At 44.4% G+C, this 26,997-nt stretch overlaps 1 protein-coding gene across 1 annotated transcript; it reads right to left on the reverse strand.

Annotated features, from left to right (window-relative positions):
* Positions 1 to 1,129: 1,129 nt before the first annotated feature.
* Positions 1,130 to 3,528, reverse strand: LOC149961089 (uncharacterized). Its single transcript, XM_090156105.1, has 8 exons — positions 3,460 to 3,528; positions 3,175 to 3,399; positions 3,050 to 3,118; positions 2,569 to 2,838; positions 2,454 to 2,522; positions 1,808 to 2,015; positions 1,384 to 1,577; positions 1,130 to 1,315 (listed from the first exon to the last, which is right to left on the reverse strand). Exons 1-8 carry the CDS (start codon positions 3,526 to 3,528, stop codon positions 1,130 to 1,132), a joined length of 1,290 nt encoding a protein of 429 aa, XP_090012231.1.
* Between the last annotated feature and the right edge of the window lie 23,469 nt (positions 3,529 to 26,997).

The raw sequence follows: 26,997 nt of genomic DNA on the forward strand, positions 1-26,997 counted from the left end.
ATGACTTTTACCCTAAATATTTATTATGAAGATGCTGCACAATAAAGTCATTAAACTAATTATCTTCACCGTATAATTGAAAAGGTAAAAAGAATGAAATCAACATTCACTCACTCGAACTGACGCATCGTTACGATAGTGACGTCATAATTAATTTTACCGCGAATTTTTAACTCAATTTTGGGTTGTAAGAACATGTGACCCAAAATTGGTTAATAACAACCCAGAATGGGTTTAAAAAATAACCGAAATTTTGGGTTAGACATTTCGACCCAGTTTTTTGACCCAGAACAAAATGTAAGAAAAACCATAACCCAAAATTAGTCAATTTTAGCCATTTTTGGGTTAAAACTAAAACAACCCAAAATATTTAACCCAACTGTTTTAAGAGTGTAGAAAAAGTTTAAGCTTGATTTGTGAAGAAAAATTACGTTTCTGAGATTCATTTATTCATATAAAGCTTGTTTTAATGTTTCAGTTTTAAATTGAATTTGATCCAAATGAAGCGCTTTTTGCATCTCACAATAAGTTCGTTAATATAATCAATAATATTATCATCTGACATTTTCTCTTCCTCCGTATAATGGAGAGATTCACCTGCCGCACAATCACACGATAAAAACGTTACCCCTAAACCGCCAAAAAGGCAATTATTTGTAGACGAAGCATATAGCAACAACTTTTTTCCCAATAGGGCAATGATCCCTGAAATTCTTCCTAACGGATGACAGGTTATAACACGATACAAATTTTACCCCCAAACATTGTTCCCGCCAAAATTAATATGCACCCTTTTTAAAACACGTACTCTAGGTTAGTGCTTCTAACTTTTATCCGAATACGGCAATCTGTTACCAGTGTCTTATATCGGATACCTCTTTAAACAGTTAAGCAGATAAATTTGGTAATCTGCTCAAAGTTTTATCTAATCAGGTGATAACTGATTTGTCTATCCGAATTTTCTATCTGATCTGTTTTTCGTTTGAAAACTAGATAAATATACGGATACTCCTACCAGATATCTATTCTACGACTTTCAATGAGCTTCAGTAATTAAAATTTATGTAATTGCTTGCTACAAGTATTGTTTATTTCAAGTTATAATGTTTACAGGTTTAATCAGTTTATTTCAACGACTCCACCAGTTTTTTAAGCAAAGAATCGCCGAAATAGTTTCCGGATTCAGGGAACCGCGTTTATGGGTTACCACGTCCGTCCCTTGAAAAAAGTGTCGTTCAGAAGCGACTGATGACCCAGGAATTCCGAGATAGTCACGAGCCGTGCAAGAAACCTTCTTAAATTCATTTTCGTGTAACTATGGTAAAAACATTCAAGGTCAACTGCCAAAACGTATTCTGGTTAACAGCTATGAAATTAATTTACCTTCCACCACTGCAAAATGTTTGTATGTGGCGGTGCAACTACTTCCTTCAAATAGATCAATAATTCAGACGCCTTAGCCTTGGTACTTCGTTTGGTTATTTTTGGATAGAGGGCCGAAATGTCTACTCCTGCGTGAATGTCAGGACAACTGTGTCCGTTTTGAGCGTCGTCCACCCAGCTTATTTGTCCTTCTTCTTAATGAGAGAGAAACACTGATACTACTGTATCTTTCACCTATTTGCAAAATTTGGCGTCAAAGTGATCCTTAATCCATTCTAGCTTCAATGTAGGGTTCATTGCTGTACATCAAGAAAAAAGCCCTCATTTCTCGCTACTTGGTTTTAAGTTAGGTAGTTTAGGTATGAACAAGTTAATTTACTTCTGGTGTTTGACAATTTGCCTATATTAAGGTTTAAAATCTTACCCATAGCAACCCATAAAGCAGAGGTATCCGAATGTTTAAAATACGTCGTTAGTTTCTCGAATGCCTTAGACGTCGCGTCTTTCATTACTCCACTTGATTCTCTTTTGGATTTTTCCAAATTATCCAAGATCAGTTTAAACATTGGCATTATTGTAGCAGCCGTAGGATAATTCTCTTGACATATACGTTTTGTGGCAAAATCAAATTCCTGGAACAGAACATTCAATTTACAAATGAAAGTGAGTATAACCCAAGGCGTCTTTAACGGACAAAAAAACGAATGTTTCAAACCAAGGCGATAGTGGCATTTATTGGAAGCTTGACCGACCCGGTCGAAAGACCAAGTTTACACCCCCTTTAATCAGATATAATTAAACGATTGAATTTATGTTACCCGTAGAAGAAGTATCAACGATTCCAACAACAACCATTCACCATCAAGTAAATGGAAGTTGAACAAATCCTTGTCCGTGGTAGAAATTGATTATATCGACTGAAAAGAAAGTTAGCGTCACCAGACGCTAAGTTTTAGGCATTATACGATTAAAAATGTATACCGCTCTGTGAGTCACAGCCATCTTTATCATTTCAAAAGTAGATCCCCATCGTGTTTTTACATCCAAAATAAGTTTATTATCAGAAAGACCAGGTTCAGTTCGGAGAATTGATCCGACTTGGTTCGTGACACACGAACTGCGGTCACTATTTTCCTCAACTAGAAATAAAAAACAATTAACTTCCAAAATACTTAAAAGCGTTACCCGTACTTTGGTCACCGCCATGCCAACACTTATTTCCTTATTTTCAATTGGGTCATTTGGTTCCGTTAAATTTAAATCGAAGTCAGTGTCATGTTTGGCATCGGACTTCAAAATTTTCAATAAGTCTTGCACGACTATATTTAAAATGTGAGCGAAACAACGGATTCGATTATCTGGGGTAAAGCGAAAACCTAATTCAACTGATCGGGCAGTTAATTCTTGGGTAAATGCCTCATTGTTCGCTGCGTTATCCATTGTCACAGCTAAGACCTTAAAGGTAATAACGAAAGTTTTAATAGCTTCAAAATAATTTGATATTTTAAGATTTTTTTGTATTAATTACGTTTTTTACTTGTCGTTCACGTAGAAGGCTTAGAAATTTGTTACAAATATTAATTCCCGTGTGGCGCCCGGGAAAGTACATAAACCCTAACAAGCAGCTCTACCCATTCCACAATTTATCCACCCAGTGGCATGTTACAGCAACAAAAGGAATCATATTGGCTGATGTCCAACAATCGTGTGTGAAGGACAATTGACCCTCAATATTCTATGACATAAAATCGAACTTAGACGTTTATATTTTTCGAGAGTCCAGGTCTTTACCTTAACGAAATTGGTAATGGTTTCCGTTTCAAAAATGTATTCTTTTACAATATCGTTTTTTAAAGTCGCATCTGTTATTTGTAAATGGTTAAGAAACATTAACGGATTAAACGCGTACAGCAATTCTCTTAAACTTTTATCTTCAACTATTTGAAACGATTGATCCGATAATACCACAAAACGCAAAAACTGTAACCTTGGGTTTACGGTAGTACTTTCAAAATTCTAAACAATAACAATATTAAAAAGTGTGGTAGATAATGGCGCGTAAGTTTAAGACCTCACCTGTTCGGTAGGCATTTGTGGAATTTTAACTGAATTATCTATAGGTCTAGCGTAAGTCCTGACAAACATTGTCCGATTAACCTTTTCTGTGTGTTTGTTAAATAAATGCCGCCTCATGTTGCCCGTGCTCTTGTTGGTTTTTGCATCTTGACAATATTTACCACTACCGAGATTCAAAAGAGCACATGTAAGTTAATTATCACAATTTGACAGCAACGCGTATTAAATTTATATTTAAAGACTTATCCAGAACAATGGACACATTTTGAAAAAATCGTAACCGAGCCATCCGGTTGGGTTTCATTCACCTTTTTAAAATGTTTCCAGACCTCGCTACGGTAACGGTGCACCTTGTCGGCGTCGGTGTTATCAACCTCCATGGTCTCGGGAAGCGAGAAAGTGGCCATACCACCAAAACCAACTATGTCGTGCTTGTCCTAGTACTGAAATACGTGACTATTTTCAGCTACATCGACATAAATATATCGCGCGAACCCACCCATTAACAAATTACGCAATAAAAATAGCATGGGGCGTATAAGATTAATGCCTTTTTTAAATTAATTTGTTTTATCTATCAAAAATTTCGTCTATTTCCGTATCACATATACTTTTTGCTTATCAATCGCGATCTGTCGGCTCCACGGCGGTTATTTCGGTTAAAAGAAATAGATTAAAAATAGATATCATCTGTTTGGTCTTAACACTTATCGGATTGCGCCCAGCAGTCAGCTGTTATCTACGGTTTTCGGAAATATACGGCTGCCTGTTTAATCTGCGGTTGATATAAAAGTCGGATAATCGGTTACGCGTATAAAACAAACTGCTCGGTTAGAAGCACTACTCTAGGTAACTTGATTGACAGGTCCATAATTAGGCTAATTAATTATTCACCCTTTTTCTAAAACTCTGTTTTACACACTGATGAACACGTGGCATGCACGCGTGGGGGGAGGGAAACGTGATTTGCCGCTTCATTCCCCCCATTCGCACCTGTGCACACGAGGGGAGGCACAGTGCGACCCCTGCGGTTGGCTAGGAAGACGGGGCTTAACTACTCATACAACGGATGACAATCAATTGAATAAGTAAGTACGTATGGGCGTTTTAGAATTTCAGTTTTTTATTACCGGTAGGTCTTAGGCCAAACATGTCCACCAAAAAATTTAAGTGCATATTGAAAAAGTAAGAATACAAATGGTTCGTTCAAAATTCGATTATTTTTCACCGAGTTTTGATTGCTTGAGAGAAGACCTGTTGGGCGTAGAAGGCCATAGTTTATTTTGAAATGAAAATAAGAAGATAACAAAACTGTTCTTTTTTTGGAATTAACGCTTCGGATTATCGATAAAAAAAACTTTAAGGTTTATTGTAAATAATTCAAAGATTTCGCCGTCCACTGCGAAACACATTTGGGAACGATGAAGCATTTTTTTGTGTCATTTCTGGCGTTACAACACGAAAAGCTTCGAGGGCTCTCTCCCGTAGCTCTTCGATGGCTTATATATAATTAAAAATCTGAATGATTTGTCATGAATAAACAAAAATCAATTGTTTAGCAACCACAGCGCTAATTTATTTTCAAAGTTTGGTAGGTACTTCACTCATTTTCACATTAAAAATTTCGATGGTTATAAAACATCAAGCTTCCCCAAGAAGGATTAGAAGAAGTATAAAAATTCATATTTTTAACAATTTATGAAGGTAAGTTTATGAAATGAAGATTAAATATTGGTAAAATTATTTTTCTTCTAGGTGTAAGTTTCGAAATTCGGTCAATAGATGTCGACTTAGTACAAAATCTAAACAAGCTGCTAAGCTACAATGGATCCTAAAATCAGATCCCTGGCTGCTGATTGTTTGTTTTTGTGACGTATTATACAAAAACATATTATAATTTGAAATCCACTTACTGAATGTGGGTTGTGCATTTTTTATAGAACGCATAACAGGCTGTCTGCTTCATATTGACTTTCGTGTAGACAAATATCTCGTGATTCGTTTTGTTTTGATAAATATAAATACTTCATACTTATAATTTACTTAATTAATTTTCGCGATTTCATAAGAAAAATCGCAAAGAGTTCAGGTAACATCATTTAATTCTACTAATTTGTGAACATTGTTAGGCTCTAAACACATAATTACTTTGAATGAAGTGTCCTATAATTCATTCCAATTGGAAAGAAATAAAAGAGGGATGACAGGGGATCAATTCCTACTATTCCTTCTTGGCAAACTGTATGTGAATTTAGAAAGCTATATTTTAGGATTGTGATTTAATTATTAAATCTAATTGAAACTCAGAAAGGAAAATCCATCTAATAATTCAGCATTGAGAAAGACCAGGTCATATGGGTGTCAGACTGAAACGTTTGTGTCAAAAATAGACTTCAAACACACACAAACTGATATTAAAATATTTAGAGACTTTAAAAACCAAACGGATAATGTAACTTTCATTCAACCAACAAAAACATATGAAAGACAACCTAGACCTTATAAATTGTTACTCTTCTCATTTTGAAACATTCAATAAATAATTTCTCTATATTTCTAATTTAGAACCAGTATCCCATTTGACGAATGGTTTGGCTGTTGAGTCACTCAATTATGAAACAAAATTGTATGGAACTGCCATACATATTTTGTACCAATGTTCTGGACCTGGGAGTGATGCAAAAAGGCACACTAAAGTATGTTTCCATCTATTGAATTGAATTTAATTTGTAATCTTTAATCACAACTGCAAATATTTTATTTAACTTCCTGTATAGGGGAAATGGATGATTCAACCTCTTTTCCATAGCTTAAATACTGGAAACGTAACCCTAGCCAGTTGCATACCATTGTCTGGGAATATGTATGGAAAGATCGCCTTACTTATGAGACATGCCAAAATATTTTTTTTCAAGCAAGATACCTACTATAAGTAAGTTAACATTTTCTTTCCAATTCCTTATAAATAACATGCATTATATAAATTTTTGGGGAATCTCGGAGAGCTGGTGGTGGGCCAGTTGGGTGATGATCATCGGTGGATTTGTTGAACGTGTGCCAGGAGTTTTCTTCCCTGTTTTCCTTGGAAGAAGGAAGTTCGTGGGTTCTGCGTCATAGTATTAGATTTAAACCTGGGACTGTTCAGTCTCCGAGACAACCATTTCCCCGTAGTTCGCACAAAAATGACCTGATTGATAAGGAGGTCGCTGAGATGCTTAAGCGGTGGTCATTCGTCCTTCGATTCTTCGAAAAATCCCTGGGCTTCTCCGGTGTAGTTAAAAGGGAATAAAATGGGGAGGTACAGCCCTGTATCAATTTTACTTTAGTTAACAAGGTTACCTTTGGTGATCCTTTTCCTATTCCCCATATCAATGACGTTTTAAATATATCAATCGGCTGGACCTTAAGTCCGGGTTCTGGCAGGTAGAGATGGCTCCTAAGGATGTTGCGAAGACCGCCTTCATTACTAGGGAGGAGAAATTTGAGTTTCTGGTGATGCCTTTTAGGTTAACTGGTGCTCCGGCCACGTTTCAGCGCCTAGTGAGTAGGGCCCTGCGGTATGTAAAACGCTTTGGTATTTTGGTATACTTAGGGCTCGTTGCAAAGTCTGCTTTGCTTGAATCGCACATGTTAAATTCCATGGGCAAGCAGTTTGGCTAGGGCTTTTGCAACAGGCCCGTAGATGACATCGTGACTGCCTCTCAGACCTGGGAGGAGCTTATGAAGACCCGCTACGTGCGGGATACCAATAATCTACGCTAACTGTGAGATCCCAAAAAAAGCCGCTAAGAACGGGGGAACCAGAAATCCCCACTAAGTGCGGGATACCAATAAGTGTCGCTAACTGCGGGTTCCCAAAACATATCGCTAATGATGGTGGGAACCAGTAACCCTCGCTTAGTGCGGGATAGAAATAAGTGTCGCTAACTGCGGGATCCCAAATCACGCCGAAAAAAAGGGGGAACCAGAAAACCCAGCTAAGTGCGGGATACCAAAACATGCCGCTTAGTACGGGGGAACCAAAAACCACAACTAAGTGAGGGATACCAATAAGTGTCGCTTACAGCGGGATCATAAATTACGCCGCAAAGTACGGGGGGAACCAGAAACCCCGCTTAGTGTGGGATACCAATAAGTGTCGCTAATTGCGGGATCCCAAAACATGCCGCTAAGTACGGAGGAAACCAGAAACTTCGCTTAGTTTGGGATACGAATAAGTGTCGCTAACTGCGGGATCCCAAATCACGCCGAAAAAAAGGGGGAACCAGAAAACCCAGCTAAGTGCGGGATACCAAAACATGCCGCTTAGAACGGGGGAACCAAAAACCACAACTAAGTGAGGGATACCAATAAGTGTCGCTTACAGCGGGATCATAAATTACGCCGCAAAGTACGGGGGGAACCAGAAACCCCGCTTAGTGTGGGACACGAATAAGTTACTCTAACTGCGGAATCCCAATACATGCCGCTATGTACGGGGGAAACAGAAACCCCCACTAAGTATGGGATACCAATAAGTGTCGCTAACTGCGGGTTCCCAAAACATATCGCTATTGAGGGGGGTAACCAGTTACCCTCGCTTAGTGCGGGATACAAATAAGTGTCGCTAACTGCGGGATCCAAAATCACGCCGCTAAAAAGGGGGGACCAGAAAACCCAGCTAAGTGCGGGATACCAAAACATGCCGCTTAGTACGGGGGTAACCAGAAACCCCGCTTAGTGTGGGATACCAATAAGTGTCGCTAATTGCGGGATCCCAAAACATTCCGCTTAGTACGTAGGGAACCAGAAACCCCGCTTAGTGCGGGATATCAATAAGTGTAGCTAATTAAGGGATCCCAAAACATGAAACTAAGTACGGAGGGAACCAGAAACTTCACTAAGTGCGGGATACGAATAAGTGTCGCTAACTGCGGGATCCCAAAACATTCCGCTAAGTACGTAGGGAACTAGAAACCCCGCTTAGTGCGGGATATCAATAAGTGTAGCTAACTAAGGGATCCCAAAACATGAAGCTAAGTACGGAGGAAACCAGAAACTTCACTAAGTGCGGGATACGAATAAGTGTCGCTAACTGCGGGATCCCAAAACACGCTGCTAAGTACGTAGGAAACCAGAAACCCCGCTTAGTGCGGGATACGAATAAGTTACTCTAACTGCGGAAAACCAAAGCATTGCGCTAAGTACGGGGGAACCAGAAACCCCCACTAAGTATGGGATACCAATGAGTGTCGCTAACTGCGGGTTCCCAAAACATATCGCTAATGATGGGGGTAACCAGTTACCCTCGCTTTGTGCGGGATACAAATAAGTGTCGCTAACTGCGGGATCACAAAACATGCCGCTAAGTACGTATGGAACCAGAAACCCCGCTTAGTGCGGGATACAAATAAGTGTCGCTTACTGCGGGATCCCAATACATGCCGCTAAGTTCGGGGGAACAAGTAACCCCTGCTAAGGGCGGGTTACCAATAAGTGTTGCTAATTGCGGGATCCCAAAACATGCAGCTAAGTTCGGAGGAACCAGAAAACCCGCTACGTGCGGGATACCAATAAGTGACGCTAACTGTGGGATCCCAAAACATGCCGCTAAGTACGGGGGAAGCAGAAAACCCCAGCTAAGTGCGGGAAACCAAAACCTGCCGCTAATCACGAAGGAACCAGAAACCCCCGCTTCGTGCGGGATACCAATAAGTGTCGCTAATTGCGGGATCCCATAACATGCCGCTAAGTACGTAGGTAACCAGAAACCCCGATAGTGCGGGATATCAATAAGTGTAGCTTACTGCGGGATCCCAAAACATGAAGCTAAGTACGGAGGGAAACAGAAACCCCCGCTAAGGGTGGGTTACCAATAAGTGTTGCTAATTGCGGGATCCCAAAACATGCAGCTAAGTTCGGAGGAACCATAAGACCCGCTACGTGCGGGATACCAATAAGTGACGCTAACTGTGGGATCCCAAAACATGCCGCTAAGAACGAAGTAACCAGAAACCCCCACTAAGTGTGGGATACCAATAAGTGTCGCTAACTGCGGGTTCCCAAAACATATCGCTAATGATGGTGGGAACCAGTTACCTGCGCCTAGTGCGGGATAGAAATAAGTGTCGCTAACTGCGGGATCCCAAATCACGCCGCTAAAAAGGGGGAAACAGAAACCCCGTTTAGTGCGGGATATCAATAAGTGTAGCTAACTAAGGGATCCCAAAACATGCCGCTAAGTACGGAGGAAACCAGAAACTTCGCTTAGTGCGGGATACGAATAAGTGTCGCTAACTGCGGGATCCCAAAACATGCCGCTAAGTACGTAGGAAACCAGAAACCCCGCTTAGTGCGGGATACGAATAAGTTACTCTAACTGCGGAATCCCAAAACATGCCGCTATGTACGGGGGAACCAGAAACCCCCACTAAGTATGGGATACCAATAAGTGTCGCTAACTGCGGGTTCCCAAAACATATCGCTAATGATGGGGGTAACCAGTTACCCTCGCTTAGTGCGGGATACAAATAAGTGTCGCTAACTGCGGGATCCCAAAACATGCCGCTAAGTACGGGGGAAACAGAAAACCCCAGCTAAGTGCGGGATACCAAAACCTGCCGCTAATCACGAAGGAACCAGAAACCCCCGCTTCGTGCGGGATACCAATAAGTGTCGCTAATTGCGGGATCCCATAACATGCCGCTAAGTAAGGATGAACTAGAACCCCCGCCAAGTGCGGGATACCAATAAGTGTCGCTAATTGCGGGATCCCATAACATGCCGCTAAGTACGTAGGGAACAAGAAACCCCCGCTAAGGGTGGGATACCAATAAGTGTAGCTTACTGCGGGATCCCAAAACATGAAGCTAAGAACGGAGGGAAACCGAAACCCCCGCTAAGGGTGGGTTACCAATAAGTGTTGCTAATTGCGGGGTCCCAAAACATGCAGCTAAGTTCGAAGGAACCAGAAGACCCGCTACGTGCGGGATACCAATAAGTGACGCTAACTGTGGGATCCCAAAACATGCCGCTAAGAACGGGTTAACCAGAAACCCCCACTAAGTGTGGGTAACCAATAAGTGTAGCTTACTGCGGGATCCCAAAACATGCCGCTAAGTAAGGATGAACCAGAACCCCCGCCAAGTGCGGGATACCAATAAGTGTCGCTAATTGCGGGATCCCATAACATGCCGCTAAGTACGTAGGGAACCAGAAATCCCCGCTAAGGGTGGGTAACCAATAAGTGTAGCTTACTGCGGGATCCCAAAACATGAAGCTAAGAACGGAGGGAAACAGAAACCCCCGCTAAGGGTGGGTTACCAATAAGTGTTGCTAATTGCGGGGTCCCAAAACATGCAGCTAAGTTCGAAGGAACCAGAAGACCCGCTACGTGCGGGATACCAATAAGTGACGCTAACTGTGGGATCCCAAAACATGCCGCTAAGAACGGGTTAACCAGAAACCCCCACTAAGTGTGGGTAACCAATAAGTGTAGCTTACTGCGGGATCCCAAAACATGCCGCTAAGTAAGGATGAACCAGAACCCCCGCCAAGTGCGGGATACCAATAAGTGTCGCTAATTGCGGGATCCCATAACATGCCGCTAAGTACGTAGGGAACCAGAAACCCCCGCTAAGGGTGGGTAACCAATAAGTGTAGCTTACTGCGGGATCCCAAAACATGAAGCTTAGAACGGAGGGAAACAGAAACCCCCGCTAAGGGTGGGTTACCAATAAGTGTTGCTAATTGCGGGGTCCCAAAACATGCAGCTAAGTTCGAAGGAACCAGAAGACCCGCTACGTGCGGGATACCAATAAGTGACGCTAACTGTGGGATCCCAAAACATGCCGCTAAGAACGGGGTAACCAGAAACCCCCACTAAGTGTGGGATACCAATAAGTGTCGCTAACTGCGGGTTCCCAAAACATATCGCTAATGATGATGGAAACCAGTTACCTGCGCCTAGTGCGGGATAAAAATAAGTGTCGCTAACTGCGGGATCCCAAATCACGCCGCTAAAAAGGGAGAACCAGAAAACACAGCTAAGTGCGGGGTACCAAAACATGCCGCTTAGTACAGGGGAACGAGAAACCCCAACTAAGTGCGGGATACCAATAAGTGTCGCTAACTGCGGGATCCCAAAACACGCTGCTAATTTAGGGGAACCAGAAACCCCGTTTAGTGCGGGATATCAATAAGTGTAGCTAACTAAGGGATCCCAAAACATGCCGCTAAGTACGGAGGAAACCAGAAACTTCGCTTAGTGCGGGATATGAATAAGTGTCGCTAACTGCGGGATCCCAAAACATGCCGCTAAGTACGTAGGAAACCAGAAACCCCGCTACGTGCGGGATACGAATAAGTTACTCTAACTGCGGAATCCCAAAACATGCCGCTATGTTCGGGGGAACCAGAAACCCCCACTAAGTATGGGAAACCAATAAGTGTCGCTAACTGCGTGTTCCCAAAACATATCGCTAATGATGGGGGTAACCAGTTACCCTCGCTTTGTGCGGGATACAAATAAGTGTCGCTAACTGCGGGATCACAAAACATGCCGCCAAGTACGTATGGAACCAGAAACCCCGCTTAGTGCGGGATACCAATAAGTTTCAATAACTGCGGGATCCCAAAGTACGCCGCTAAGTTCGGGGGAACCAGAAACCCCCGCTAAGGGAGGGTTACCAATAAGTGTTGCTAATTGCGGGATCCCAAAACATGCAGCTTAGTTCGGAGGAACCAGAAGACCCGCTACGTGCGGGATACCAATAATCGACGCTAACTGTGGGTTCCCAAAACATATCGCTAATGATGGGGGTAACCAGTAAACCTTGCTTGGTGCGGGATACAAATAAGTGTCGCTAACTGCGGGATCCCAAAACATGCCGCTAAGTACGTAGGGAACCAGAAACCCCGCTTAGTGCGGGATATCAATAAGTGTAGCTAACTAAAGGATCCCAAAACATGAAGCTAAATACGGAGGGAACCAGAAAACCCGCTTAGTGCGGGATACGAATAAGTGTCGCTAACTGCGGGATCCCAAAACATGCCGCTAAGCACGGTGGGAACCAGAAACTTCGCTTTGTGCGGGATACAAATAAGTGTCGCTAACTGCGGGATCCTAAAACATGCCGCTAAGTACGTAGGAAATCAGAAAACCCGCTTAGTGCGGGATACGAATAAGTGTCGCTAACGGCGGGATCCCAAAACATGCCGCTAAGTAAGGGGGAACCAGAAACCCCCGCTAAGTGCGGGATACCAATAAGTTTCACTAACTGCGGGATCCCAAAGTACGCCGCTAAGTTCGGGGGAACCAGAAACCCCCGCTAAGGGTGGGTTACCAATAAGTGTTGCTAATTGCGGGATCCCAAAACATGCCGCTAAGTACGTAGGGAACCAGAAACCCCCGCTAAGGGTGGGTAACCAATAAGTGTAGCTTACTGCGGGATCCCAAAACATGAAGCTTAGAACGGAGGGAAACAGAAACCCCCGCTAAGGGTGGGTTACCAATAAGTGTTGCTAATTGCGGGGTCCCAAAACATGCAGCTAAGTTCGAAGGAACCAGAAGACCCGCTACGTGCGGGATACCAATAAGTGACGCTAATTGCGGGATCCCAAAACATGCAGCTAAGTTCGGAGGAACCAGAAAACCCGCTACGTGCGGGATACCAATAAGTGACGCTAACTGTGGGATCCCAAAACATGCCGCTAAGTACGGGGGAAGCAGAAAACCCCAGCTAAGTGCGGGAAACCAAAACCTGCCGCTAATCACGAAGGAACCAGAAACCCCCGCTTCGTGCGGGATACCAATAAGTGTCGCTAATTGCGGGATCCCATAACATGCCGCTAAGTACGTAGGTAACCAGAAACCCCGATAGTGCGGGATATCAATAAGTGTAGCTTACTGCGGGATCCCAAAACATGAAGCTAAGTACGGAGGGAAACAGAAACCCCCGCTAAGGGTGGGTTACCAATAAGTGTTGCTAATTGCGGGATCCCAAAACATGCAGCTAAGTTCGGAGGAACCATAAGACCCGCTACGTGCGGGATACCAATAAGTGACGCTAACTGTGGGATCCCAAAACATGCCGCTAAGAACGAAGTAACCAGAAACCCCCACTAAGTGTGGGATACCAATAAGTGTCGCTAACTGCGGGTTCCCAAAACATATCGCTAATGATGGTGGGAACCAGTTACCTGCGCCTAGTGCGGGATAGAAATAAGTGTCGCTAACTGCGGGATCCCAAATCACGCCGCTAAAAAGGGGGAAACAGAAACCCCGTTTAGTGCGGGATATCAATAAGTGTAGCTAACTAAGGGATCCCAAAACATGCCGCTAAGTACGGAGGAAACCAGAAACTTCGCTTAGTGCGGGATACGAATAAGTGTCGCTAACTGCGGGATCCCAAAACATGCCGCTAAGTACGTAGGAAACCAGAAACCCCGCTTAGTGCGGGATACGAATAAGTTACTCTAACTGCGGAATCCCAAAACATGCCGCTATGTACGGGGGAACCAGAAACCCCCACTAAGTATGGGATACCAATAAGTGTCGCTAACTGCGGGTTCCCAAAACATATCGCTAATGATGGGGGTAACCAGTTACCCTCGCTTAGTGCGGGATACAAATAAGTGTCGCTAACTGCGGGATCCCAAAACATGCCGCTAAGTACGGGGGAAACAGAAAACCCCAGCTAAGTGCGGGATACCAAAACCTGCCGCTAATCACGAAGGAACCAGAAACCCCCGCTTCGTGCGGGATACCAATAAGTGTCGCTAATTGCGGGATCCCATAACATGCCGCTAAGTAAGGATGAACTAGAACCCCCGCCAAGTGCGGGATACCAATAAGTGTCGCTAATTGCGGGATCCCATAACATGCCGCTAAGTACGTAGGGAACAAGAAACCCCCGCTAAGGGTGGGATACCAATAAGTGTAGCTTACTGCGGGATCCCAAAACATGAAGCTAAGAACGGAGGGAAACCGAAACCCCCGCTAAGGGTGGGTTACCAATAAGTGTTGCTAATTGCGGGGTCCCAAAACATGCAGCTAAGTTCGAAGGAACCAGAAGACCCGCTACGTGCGGGATACCAATAAGTGACGCTAACTGTGGGATCCCAAAACATGCCGCTAAGAACGGGTTAACCAGAAACCCCCACTAAGTGTGGGTAACCAATAAGTGTAGCTTACTGCGGGATCCCAAAACATGCCGCTAAGTAAGGATGAACCAGAACCCCCGCCAAGTGCGGGATACCAATAAGTGTCGCTAATTGCGGGATCCCATAACATGCCGCTAAGTACGTAGGGAACCAGAAACCCCCGCTAAGGGTGGGTAACCAATAAGTGTAGCTTACTGCGGGATCCCAAAACATGAAGCTAAGAACGGAGGGAAACAGAAACCCCCGCTAAGGGTGGGTTACCAATAAGTGTTGCTAATTGCGGGGTCCCAAAACATGCAGCTAAGTTCGAAGGAACCAGAAACCCCCGCTAAGGGTGGGTAACCAATAAGTGTAGCTTACTGCGGGATCCCAAAACATGAAGCTTAGAACGGAGGGAAACAGAAACCCCCGCTAAGGGTGGGTTACCAATAAGTGTTGCTAATTGCGGGGTCCCAAAACATGCAGCTAAGTTCGAAGGAACCAGAAGACCCGCTACGTGCGGGATACCAATAAGTGACGCTAACTGTGTTATCCCAAAACATGCCGCTAAGAACGGGGTAACCAGAAACCCCCACTAAGTGTGGGATACCAATAAGTGTCGCTAACTGCGGGTTCCCAAAACATATCGCTAATGATGATGGAAACCAGTTACCTGCGCCTAGTGCGGGATAAAAATAAGTGTCGCTAACTGCGGGATCCCAAATCATGCCGCTAAAAAGGGAGAACCAGAAAACACAGCTATGTGCGGGGTACCAAAACATGCCGCTTAGTACAGGGGAACGAGAAACCCCAACTAAGTGCGGGATACCAATAAGTGTCGCTAACTGCGGGATCCCAAAACACGCTGCTAATTTAGGGGAACCAGAAACCCCGTTTAGTGCGGGATATCAATAAGTGTAGCTAACTAAGGGATCCCAAAACATGCCGCTAAGTACGGAGGAAACCAGAAACTTCGCTTAGTGCGGGATATGAATAAGTGTCGCTAACTGCGGGATCCCAAAACATGCCGCTAAGTACGTAGGAAACCAGAAACCCCGCTACGTGCGGGATACGAATAAGTTACTCTAACTGCGGAATCCCAAAACATGCCGCTATGTTCGGGGGAACCAGAAACCCCCACTAAGTATGGGAAACCAATAAGTGTCGCTAACTGCGTGTTCCCAAAACATATCGCTAATGATGGGGGTAACCAGTTACCCTCGCTTTGTGCGGGATACAAATAAGTGTCGCTAACTGCGGGATCACAAAACATGCCGCCAAGTACGTATGGAACCAGAAACCCCGCTTAGTGCGGGATACCAATAAGTTTCAATAACTGCGGGATCCCAAAGTACGCCGCTAAGTTCGGGGGAACCAGAAACCCCCGCTAAGGGAGGGTTACCAATAAGTGTTGCTAATTGCGGGATCCCAAAACATGCAGCTTAGTTCGGAGGAACCAGAAGACCCGCTACGTGCGGGATACCAATAATCGACGCTAACTGTGGGTTCCCAAAACATATCGCTAATGATGGGGGTAACCAGTAAACCTTGCTTGGTGCGGGATACAAATAAGTGTCGCTAACTGCGGGATCCCAAAACATGCCGCTAAGTACGTAGGGAACCAGAAACCCCGCTTAGTGCGGGATATCAATAAGTGTAGCTAACTAAAGGATCCCAAAACATGAAGCTAAATACGGAGGGAACCAGAAACTTCACTAAGTGCGGGATACGAATAAGTGTCGCTAACTGCGGGATCCCAAAACATGTTGCTAAGTACGGAGGAAACCAGAAAACCCGCTTAGTGCGGGATACGAATAAGTGTCGCTAACTGCGGGATCCCAAAACATGCCGCTAAGCACGGTGGGAACCAGAAACTTCGCTTTGTGCGGGATACAAATAAGTGTCGCTAACTGCGGGATCCTAAAACATGCCGCTAAGTACGTAGGAAATCAGAAAACCCGCTTAGTGCGGGATACGAATAAGTGTCGCTAACGGCGGGATCCCAAAACATGCCGCTAAGTAAGGGGGAACCAGAAACCCCCGCTAAGTGCGGGATACCAATAAGTTTCACTAACTGCGGGATCCCAAAGTACGCCGCTAAGTTCGGGGGAACCAGAAACCCCCGCTAAGGGTGGGTTACCAATAAGTGTTGCTAATTGCGGGATCCCAAAACATGCCGCTAAGTACGTAGGGAACCAGAAACCCCCGCTAAGGGTGGGTAACCAATAAGTGTAGCTTACTGCGGGATCCCAAAACATGAAGCTTAGAACGGAGGGAAACAGAAACCCCCGCTAAGGGTGGGTTACCAATAAGTGTTGCTAATTGCGGGGTCCCAAAACATGCAGCTAAGTTCGAAGGAACCAGAAGACCCGCTACGTGCGGGATACCAATAAGTGACGCTAACTGTGGGATCCCAAAACATGCCGCTAAGAACGGGGTAACCAGAAACCCCCACTAAGTGTGGGATACCAATAAGTGTCGCTAACTGCGGGTTCCCAAAACATATCGCTAATGATGATGGAAACCAGTTACCTGCGCCTAGTGCGGGATAAAAATAAGTGTCGCTAACTGCGGGATCCCAAATCACGCCGCTAAAAAGGGAGAACCAGAAAACACAGCTAAGTGCGGGGTACCAAAACATGCCGCTTAGTACAGGGGAACGAGAAACCCCAACTAAGTGCGGGATACCAATAAGTGTCGCTAACTGCGGGATCCCAAAACACGCTGCTAATTTAGGGGAACCAGAAACCCCGTTTAGTGCGGGATATCAATAAGTGTAGCTAACTAAGGGATCCCAAAACATGCCGCTAAGTACGGAGGAAACCAGAAACTTCGCTTAGTGCGGGATATAAATAAGTGTCGCTAACTGCGGGATCCCAAAACATGCCGCTAAGTACGTAGGAAACCAGAAACCCCGCTACGTGCGGGATACGAATAAGTTACTCTAACTGCGGAATCCCAAAACATGCCGCTATGTTCGGGGGAACCAGAAACCCCCACTAAGTATGGGAAACCAATAAGTGTCGCTAACTGCGTGTTCCCAAAACATATCGCTAATGATGGGGGTAACCAGTTACCCTCGCTTTGTGCGGGATACAAATAAGTGTCGCTAACTGCGGGATCACAAAACATGCCGCCAAGTACGTATGGAACCAGAAACCCCGCTTAGTGCGGGATACCAATAAGTTTCAATAACTGCGGGATCCCAAAGTACGCCGCTAAGTTCGGGGGAACCAGAAACCCCCGCTAAGGGAGGGTTACCAATAAGTGTTGCTAATTGCGGGATCCCAAAACATGCAGCTTAGTTCGGAGGAACCAGAAGACCCGCTACGTGCGGGATACCAATAATCGACGCTAACTGTGGGTTCCCAAAACATATCGCTAATGATGGGGGTAACCAGTAAACCTTGCTTGGTGCGGGATACAAATAAGTGTCGCTAACTGCGGGATCCCAAAACATGCCGCTAAGTACGTAGGGAACCAGAAACCCCGCTTAGTGCGGGATATCAATAAGTGTAGCTAACTAAAGGATCCCAAAACATGAAGCTAAATACGGAGGGAACCAGAAACTTCACTAAGTGCGGGATACGAATAAGTGTCGCTAACTGCGGGATCCCAAAACATGTTGCTAAGTACGGAGGAAACCAGAAAACCCGCTTAGTGCGGGATACGAATAAGTGTCGCTAACTGCGGGATCCCAAAACATGCCGCTAAGCACGGTGGGAACCAGAAACTTCGCTTTGTGCGGGATACAAATAAGTGTCGCTAACTGCGGGATCCTAAAACATGCCGCTAAGTACGTAGGAAATCAGAAAACCCGCTTAGTGCGGGATACGAATAAGTGTCGCTAACGGCGGGATCCCAAAACTTGCCGCTAAGTAAGGGGGAACCAGAAACCCCCGCTAAGTGCGGGATACCAATAAGTTTCACTAACTGCGGGATCCCAAAGTACGCCGCTAAGTTCGGGGGAACCAGAAACCCCCGCTAAGGGTGGGTTACCAATAAGTGTTGCTAATTGCGGGATCCCAAAACATGCAGCTTAGTTCGGAGGAACCAGAAGACCCGCTACGTGCGGGATACCAATAATCGACGCTAACTGTGGGTTCCCAAAACATATCGCTAATGATGGGGGTAACCAGTAAACCTTGCTTGGTGCGGGATACAAATAAGTGTCGCTAACTGCGGGATCCCAAAACATGTTGCTAAGTACGGAGGAAACCAGAAACCCCGCTTAGTGCGGGATACGAATAAGTGTCGCTAACTGCGGGATCCCAAAACATGCCGCTAAGCACGGTGGGAACCAGAAACTTCGCTTAGTGCGGGATACAAATAAGTGTCGCTTACTGCGGGATCCCAATACATGCCGCTAAGTTCGGGGGAACAAGTAACCCCTGCTAAGGGTGGGTTACCAATAAGTGTTGCTAATTGCGGGATCCCAAAACATGCAGCTAAGTTCGGAGGAACCAGAAAACCCGCTTAGTGTGGGATACAAATCAGTGTCGCTAATTGCGGGATCCCAAAACATGCCGCTAAGTTCGGAGGAACCAGAAAACCCGCTTAGTGCGGGATACCAATAAGTGTCACTAACTGCGGGATCCCAAAACACGCTGCTAATTTAGGGGGAACCAGAAAACAAAGCTAAGTGCGGGTTACCAAAACATGCCGCTAAGAACGGGGGAACCAGAAACATCCACTTAGTGCGGGATACCAATAAGTGTAGCTAACTAAGGGATCCCAAAACATGAAGCTAAGGACGGAGGGAACCCGAAAACCCGCTACGTGCGGGATACCAATAAGTGACGCTAACTGCGGGATCCCAAAACATGCCGCTAAGTACGGAGGAAACCAGAATCCCCGCTCAGTGCGGGATACGAATAAGTGTCGCTAACTGCGGGATCCCAAAACATGCCGCTAAGCACGGTGGGAACCAGAATCCCCGCTCAGTGCGGGATATGAATAAGTGTCGCTAACTGCGGGATCCCAAAACATGCCGCTAAGCACGGTGGGAACCAGAAACCCCGCTTAGTGCGGGATATCAATAAGTGTAGCTAATTAAGGGATCCCAAAACATGAAGCTAAGGACGGAGGGAACCAGAAACTTCACTAAGTGCGGGATACGAATAAGTGTCGCTAACTGCGGGATCCCAAAACATGCCGCTAAGTACGGAGGAAACCAGAATCTTCGCTCAGTGCGGGATACGAATAAGTGTCGCTAACTGCGGGATCCTTAAACATGCCGCTAAGCACGGTGGGAACCAGAAACTTCGCTTAGTGCGGGATACGAATAAGTGTCGCTAACTGCGGGATCCCAAAACATGCCGCTAAGCACGGTGGGAACCAGAAACTTCGCTTAGTGCGGGATACGAATAAGTGTCGCTAACTGCGGGTTCCCAAAACATATCGCTAATGATAAGGGTAACCAGTTACACTCGCTTAGTGCGGGATACAAATAAGTGTCGCTTATTGTGGGATCCCAAAACATGCCACTAAGTTCAGGGGAACCAGAAACCCCCGCTAAGGGTGGGTTACCAATAAGTGTCGCTAATTGCGGGATCCCATATTATGCCGCTAAGTAAGGATGAACCAGAACCCCCGCCAAGTGCGGGATACAAATAAGTGTTACTTACTGCGGGATCCCAAAACATGACGCTAAGTTCGGGGAACCAGTAACCCCCGCTAAGGGTGGGTTACCAATAAGTGTTGCTAATTTCGGGATCCCAAAACATGCAGCTAAGTTCGGAGGAACCAGAAGACCCGCTACGTGCGGGATACCAATAAGTGACGCTAATTGCGGGATCCCATAACATGCCGCTAAGTAAGGATGAACCAGAACCCCCGCCAAGTGCGGGATACAAATAAGTGTCGCTTACTGCGGGATCCCAAAACATGCCGCTAAGTACGTATGGAACCAGAAACCACCGCTTAGGGTGGGTTACCAATATGTGTTGCTAATTTCGGGATCCCAAAACATGCAGCTAAGTTCGGAGGAACCAGAAGACCCGCTACGTGCGGGATACCAATAAGTGACGCTAATTGCGTGATCCCATAACATGCCGCTAAGTAAGGATTAACCAGAACCCCCGCCAAGTGCGGGATTCAAATAAGTGTCGCTTACTGCGGGATCCCAAAACATGACGCTAAGTTCGGGGGAACCAGAAACCCCCGCTAAGGGTGGGTTACCAATAAGTGTTGCTAATTTCGGGATCCAAAAACATGCAGCTAAGTTCGGAGGAACCAGAAGACCCGCTACGTGCGGGATACCAATAAGTGACGCTAATTGCGGGATCCCATAACATGCCGCTAAGTAAGGATGAACCAGAACCCCCGCCAAGTGCGGGATACAAATAAGTGTCGCTTACTGCGGGATCCCAAAACATGACGCTAAGTTCGGGGGAACCAGAAACCCCCGCTAAGGGTGGGTTGCCAATAAGTGTTGCTAATTTCGGGATCCCAAAACATGCAGCTAAGTTCGGAGGAACCAGAAGACCCGCTACGTGCGGGATACCAATAAGTGACGCTAATTGCGGGATCCCATAACATGCCGCTAAGTAAGGATGAACCAGAACCCCCGCCAAGTGCGGGATACAAATAAGTGTCGCTTACTGCGGGATCCCAAAACATGCCGCTAAGTTTGGGGGAACCAGAAACCCCCGCTAAGGGTGGGTTGCCAATAAGTGTTGCTAATTTCGGGATCCTAAAACATGCCGCTACTCACGAAGGAACCAGAAACCCCCGATACGTGCGGGATACCAATAAGTGTCGCTAACTTCGGGATCCAAGAACATGTCGCTAAGAACGGGGGGAACCTAAAACCCCCGCTAGCGGTGGGATCCCAAATAATGTCGCTAAGAACGGGGGAACAAGAAACCCCCGCTACGTGCGGGATACCAAAAAGTGTTTTTAGGATTTAATCTTGAAAGTGAAAATTTTTATTTTATTTTATTCTATAATTGCAAATAATTGTGTATGTATAGAGTTTTTAAAATATATATATATATATATATATATATATATATATATATATATAGACCTTTCTTAGTCTATGGTCCACCATTCAGTGAGAGTGAAGGTGAAGACAAAAGACACCATAAAGGTAATAAGTCAAAATGGATTTTAATCAAACATATTGTCTTCCTACCTCTGTAAAAGACACATTAAAAAATCGAATTAAAATCATAAAAAAATCAAACCGTTTTTTAATAAAATACTTACTCTTATGATAATTTATCAGCGATACTAGCGATTACAGCCAATGTGAAGAATAGCCCCCCCTATTATTTTTCGATTTTTATTTGATTTATTGGTAGCATTTTTTACGCTGAATTTAATGATGTATTAATTATTATCCGCAAACATCTAAATTAAAAGTTATCGGGAATGGTATTTTTCAATTTTCACTGGTATTATCAGGAGATATCACTGGCTGTTCTACCCCGAGATACAGTAGGACACATGAAAACAAACTTTCATTTTGGTCTATACTAATTGAATATCAATAAATGATTTGGGCCATTGTGAAGAATTGAACATCAATTAACTATTTTACTTTTCCGCGTATTTGGACAATACTTGATGCGTTGAACATCAATTAATTATTTGGGCCAATGTGAAGCATTGAACACAAATTAACTATTTTAGTTTTCCGCGTATTTGGACAATAATTGATGCGTTATGGCTAGGTAATGTCCTCGAGAATTGTTCAGTTCGAAGGTGTTGTTTGGATGCGGGCTTTATCCCACTCATACAAAATGATTTTTGTGGAATTTATAGGTTCCCAGTCCATCACCGATGTCGAATAAAAACCAAGGTGCGCTTGGAATTCAGTGTCATTAGGGCGCTCGGGATCCAATGGGAGGCGATAACTCGCGAACGCAGTGCAATGTATAACCAGGTGGTACACGTCTGATACAGACGAACCACGCAATAAACATCCTGGTTTGGCACCAAAAATATCCGCGAACTGACTAGCAGTTGGTAACACGCCGGTTCTGGCCTGAAAGTAAAGATGACTTCGTCGATCGTTATCATAAAACTGCTCCAGGTTGGGTTTGGATTTCCGCGTGTATAATTTCATGCTCTGGTGGGAATTAATATCTTTTTGCCAGTTATTGTTCGAACGTTTTGTCACCGATGTATCAATCAATCGCTTGGTTCCACTCCCGGAGGTTTGAGACATTTGCGCGAGAGACCGCGGACCCATACGCCCCGTCGAGGTACGTCGTCCGAGTGACCCATTTTGTTCGAAGGCCTGTGTTTCGGATGTATTTATACATAGAATCGACGAGACGAGATTCCTCCATAAAGCGAAGGCGTCCGAGGTAGCGCAATTTACTTTTTGCTTCTCTTTCGTGAAACAAAGACCACGCCATTTCACCCTTAATAGCCGAGTTCGCAGTGATGAAATTTACACCAACAGCCATCTTCCCAACTCCCGTCTGAGCCTGATCAAATGTTCGAATAGTATCCATCGATACGCAAATGGCCTCGTTGCAATACGTGAGTGATGGGACTGCCACTGATTTCCACAGAGTACGAGTGACGGTGTAGGGATTATACGAGTGTGAGCCCTTGTGTTTAATCGCGCCCATTAGGGAAGTCGCTTTCTTTCGGAGCTTTTTCTCGTGAACTTCGAGGTAATCCTTTCCCGTGGTTGAGGTAATACCCAAGTATTCGCGGGAATTTGATATTGGGACGGGATTGTCCCGGATTTTGCATTGTGGTTCAGGCTCCGCATTGACAAGAATGGCTGGAAAGATGACGCATTTATTGGCGCTAAACTCAAGGCCATAATCATAATTCATTTTGAAGACAGACATTCCTAGCGCCGGCCATAGAGTAAACCACTCACATAGAGTGGAAGGCCCTATGGAAGCGCATGAAACATTCTTCCCAACGGGCCAACTTGTTTTTGAGCCGTTAATAAATATAGTCCAAAGAGCGATGGTGTTGTTTTTACATTTGTTAGAATATAAACTTTCGTTTTATATAGATATTGTACATAAACTTTAAGCAAAATTGTTTATTTCACACCTCGAAAACATTACGTTGCGCTGGAAAAGTGTTAACAGGTTTCACTGATAGCCTTCCACTCTGTGAGTGGGTTACTCTATGGCGCCGGCCCTGCAGTTTATCGTGCCGAAGAAATACCGAGGCTGGTCATTGGGGCTAGTTTTGAGGTTTTGTAAGGGCACCTGAGTACGGCGAGAAGTTTTCACTTTGATCCTGCCTCGGGCCCAAAATTATCGGCTTGTTCTCACTTAATAAAGTTGCTATGTCGAGCGTGATCAGAAATAAATTTGCAACACCTGACGGAGAATTACGAAATCGAAGACCGCCGTCGCACCATTTTGGAAGGTGTGAAAACTACAGCCCTTCACTGGCGTTTCTCCTCAGTACAGCCTATGCTTCTTACTAGAGACGAGTCGGGCCCACTTTTCCGGCCCGACCCGAAAAATGTAAAATTAATTTTGCCTGATCCGACCCAACCCAAAATAATTAAAATAAAATTTTGCCCGACCCGACCCGAAATTTTTTAAAATAAATTTTGCCCGACCCGACCCGACCCGTAAAAATGAATATAATTTTGCCCGACCCGACCCGAAAAAATAAAAAATCGATTTTGCCCGGCCCGGCCCGGAAACCAGATAATTGCCGATAAGACCCGAAGAACCGCCGCAACCCATAGCATGTAGGTTTTTTTTATTTTATTATATAGTGTAGATGTAGATATGCAATACAAAATATAACAAGAGGCATTTATTTATTTAAACAATTTTAGTGAAGAACAATTTGTTGCGAAAGAGTTGAACTTTTTAAATTCGTTCTTCGAGGACCAAGTGTCAGTCCCGTTCTGGAAAATACACGGTCGTCACTCTTTTGTGACGCGGGAATATCTAGAATTTTTTCAAAGTACCCCGAGACACGCGACTTGCAAATAGGCCTTTCTATAAAGTAACATTGGCCGTCTTGTTTAGATGTATCCGGCGCGTCACTCGTGACGTAAGAGACGTTCAACTATCATAGCCAATTGTTGCTAGCATCTAGGAGCAACAAACACAACACCCCACACAAGGAGAACGCACCCCGTCAAAAGTCGTGGAATTTCTTGTGTACGTTTTTCATTGGGTAGACGCTTTAGCGCCTGCTGCCGTCGGAAGGGGAAAATTCGGAAATTGTCTTCCCCCCGCCCGTAAAACGTTCAGCGTAAAGGCTCGTGACGCTCGTCCAATGAAATTCGAACACAACCCTTCGTTAGCGTGTTTAAAGGCTAGCTGCGTTCTCCTTGTGTTTGTTAATTGCTCCTAGCTCGCATTAACTCTATTTATGTCTTATTCAACTTGTTAAAAAGTTCCACGCGCGTCTTGATATTTAAGCGTAAGCGGGCTCGCGCGCTTCCTAATATTTCCGTGTAGAGAGTCTCGAGCGTTTTCGCGCGAGCTCAACAAAAACCAAAATATGCGTGGGCTCTCTAAATTTAACTGCACGATGAATCTAACGTTATCACGTGACCTCTCGTATTTTATATAAAGATCTATTAAAATTCGACGAGTCGCCCTTTTTATAAAGATCTAGCCTTCAAAACTGAACTGAACTCCTACGTATCTCGTGACGAAAGCGCTACATTAAAACAAGTTCGGCAAGCGTAATGACTTTACAGAAAAGCTTGCCATGAAATCAAAAGTAAAACCAAAACGAATCGAAAGAGAAGTTTTCAAAAATTAAATTTGCCCGACCCGACCCGACCTGACCCAACCCGTAAAAATTAAATTTATTTTTGCATTACCCGGCCTGAAGTGGGCTCGGGCCGGTCGGGCATAGAAAGCCCGACTCAATCGGGGGCCCGACTCGTCTCTACTTCGTACTGAGCACCAGGTCTACAAATTAAATACAAGGTCCCATTTCTAGTAGAATTTTTGCGATACGCGTAATTATCGAGAACTAAAATATGAGATCTGATTCGTATCCCTTCTATCACTTCCATGACTGCAATCTAAATAAATTAAGGTTGCCATGTAGTTCAATTTACATACACGACTATTTTTATACCCTTTAAATTATTTTTGATACATTATGAAATTTTGCAAGTCCATTTTTATATTTTTCGATTGACTGGTGAATTTGTGTTTATACATTGTATATATTTATTTTTATGATTTTATACCTAATAATTTGATTCAAGTTTTGTTCTTTCTGATGGTTTTTTTTTAAATATTTTCTGTTATTATACGCTCTGACGCCTCCCCGAATTAACCGATCCTTACAAACAATGATAAATTAATGGAATTATTATGTTTTATGAACCGATTATGCTATGTCACCGAAATAGACTAGACTTATATCGAGCAAGATGTTAAAACAGTTATTTCGCAGAAGATCCCAATGGTTATGGAGTAGAAGGGGTATTGAATAACCCAATCGAAACGGACAACAATGTTGTGTTTCTGAAATTCAGTGTGTAAATAATAGGGAAGCAACGGTTTTACTTTTTTTGGACTATCTCGGTTTCAGATCCGGTTACGGTACCTAAATTTTTCCTTTATCGGTTCCGGTTCCGGTTCCGGTATAGAGGGCGCTTTCGATAAGGTGTCCAGTGCAGTCATCATGAAGGCTGCAAAGCGCTTTGGCATGAATGACACTCTGTGTCTCTGGACCAAAGCTATGCTGACGAATCGTGTGGTGGTATCCTCCCTGCTTGGTGAATCCCTTATGATCACCACCAGCCGTGTTTGCCCGCAAGGTGGTGTTCTATCACCTCTGTTGTGGTGCCTGGTTGTGGATGAGCTTTTGGTGAGGGTAAACAGGGATGGGTGTCGCTGCTTCGGCTATGCCGACGATATCGCCATCATCTTCACGGGAATGTTCCCCAATACTATTAGCGATTTAGTGAGAAGGGCTCTTGCATTAGTAGAAAACTGGTGCAGGGAAGTTGATCTTACGGTTAATCCTAATAAAACGTTTCTTGTTCCTTTTACTTGTAAAAGGCTGCAAAACTCTTTTAATAATATCTCCTTATTCGGGACTATTTTGAGCGAAAGCACGGAGGTGAAGTACCTCGGTGTTATTCTTGACAACAAACTAACATGGAAGCCCCACCTTGACTCTATAGTTAAGAAGGCTAAGATGTTACTTTGGAGAACCAGGAGTGCAGTCAGCAGGTCATGGGGTCTTCTGGCTGTACACCATGATCATCAGACCATTGCTCTCTTATGCTGCAGTGTTCTGGTGGCCTAGAGTCCAAATTAAGACTGTGCAGAGTGATCTGCGCACCCTTCAAAGGCTGGCTTGTGTCAGCATCACAGGAGCTATGAGAACAGCCCCAAGTGCTTCTCTAGAAATTCTCCTGAACATTCTTCCTCTTCATCTTTTTATAGAAGAAGCTGCTGCCATGGGAGCCTATAGGCTCAACCAGAATATTTG

Source organism: Leiobunum rupestre, chromosome 1, assembly GCF_980474605.1.
Source record: "Leiobunum rupestre chromosome 1, qqLeiRupe1.1.hap1, whole genome shotgun sequence".
NCBI classification, from domain to species: Eukaryota; Metazoa; Arthropoda; class Arachnida; order Opiliones; family Sclerosomatidae; genus Leiobunum; species Leiobunum rupestre.

What these genes read in the sequence shown, in the direction of transcription:
- LOC149961089 (XM_090156105.1), bottom strand. Translation starts at nt 3,528, where the DNA reads ATGTTTGTCAGGACTTACGCTAGACCTATAGATAATTCAGTTAAAATT. An exon ending in TGGCGGTGACCAAAGTACGG is followed by an intron (nt 2,523 to 2,568) that starts GTAACGCTTTTA and finishes TTTTATTTCTAG; the next exon opens with TTGAGGAAAATAGTGACCGC. An exon ending in AATTCTCCGAACTGAACCTG is followed by an intron (nt 2,016 to 2,453) that starts GTCTTTCTGATA and finishes GTTCTGTTCCAG; the next exon opens with GAATTTGATTTTGCCACAAA.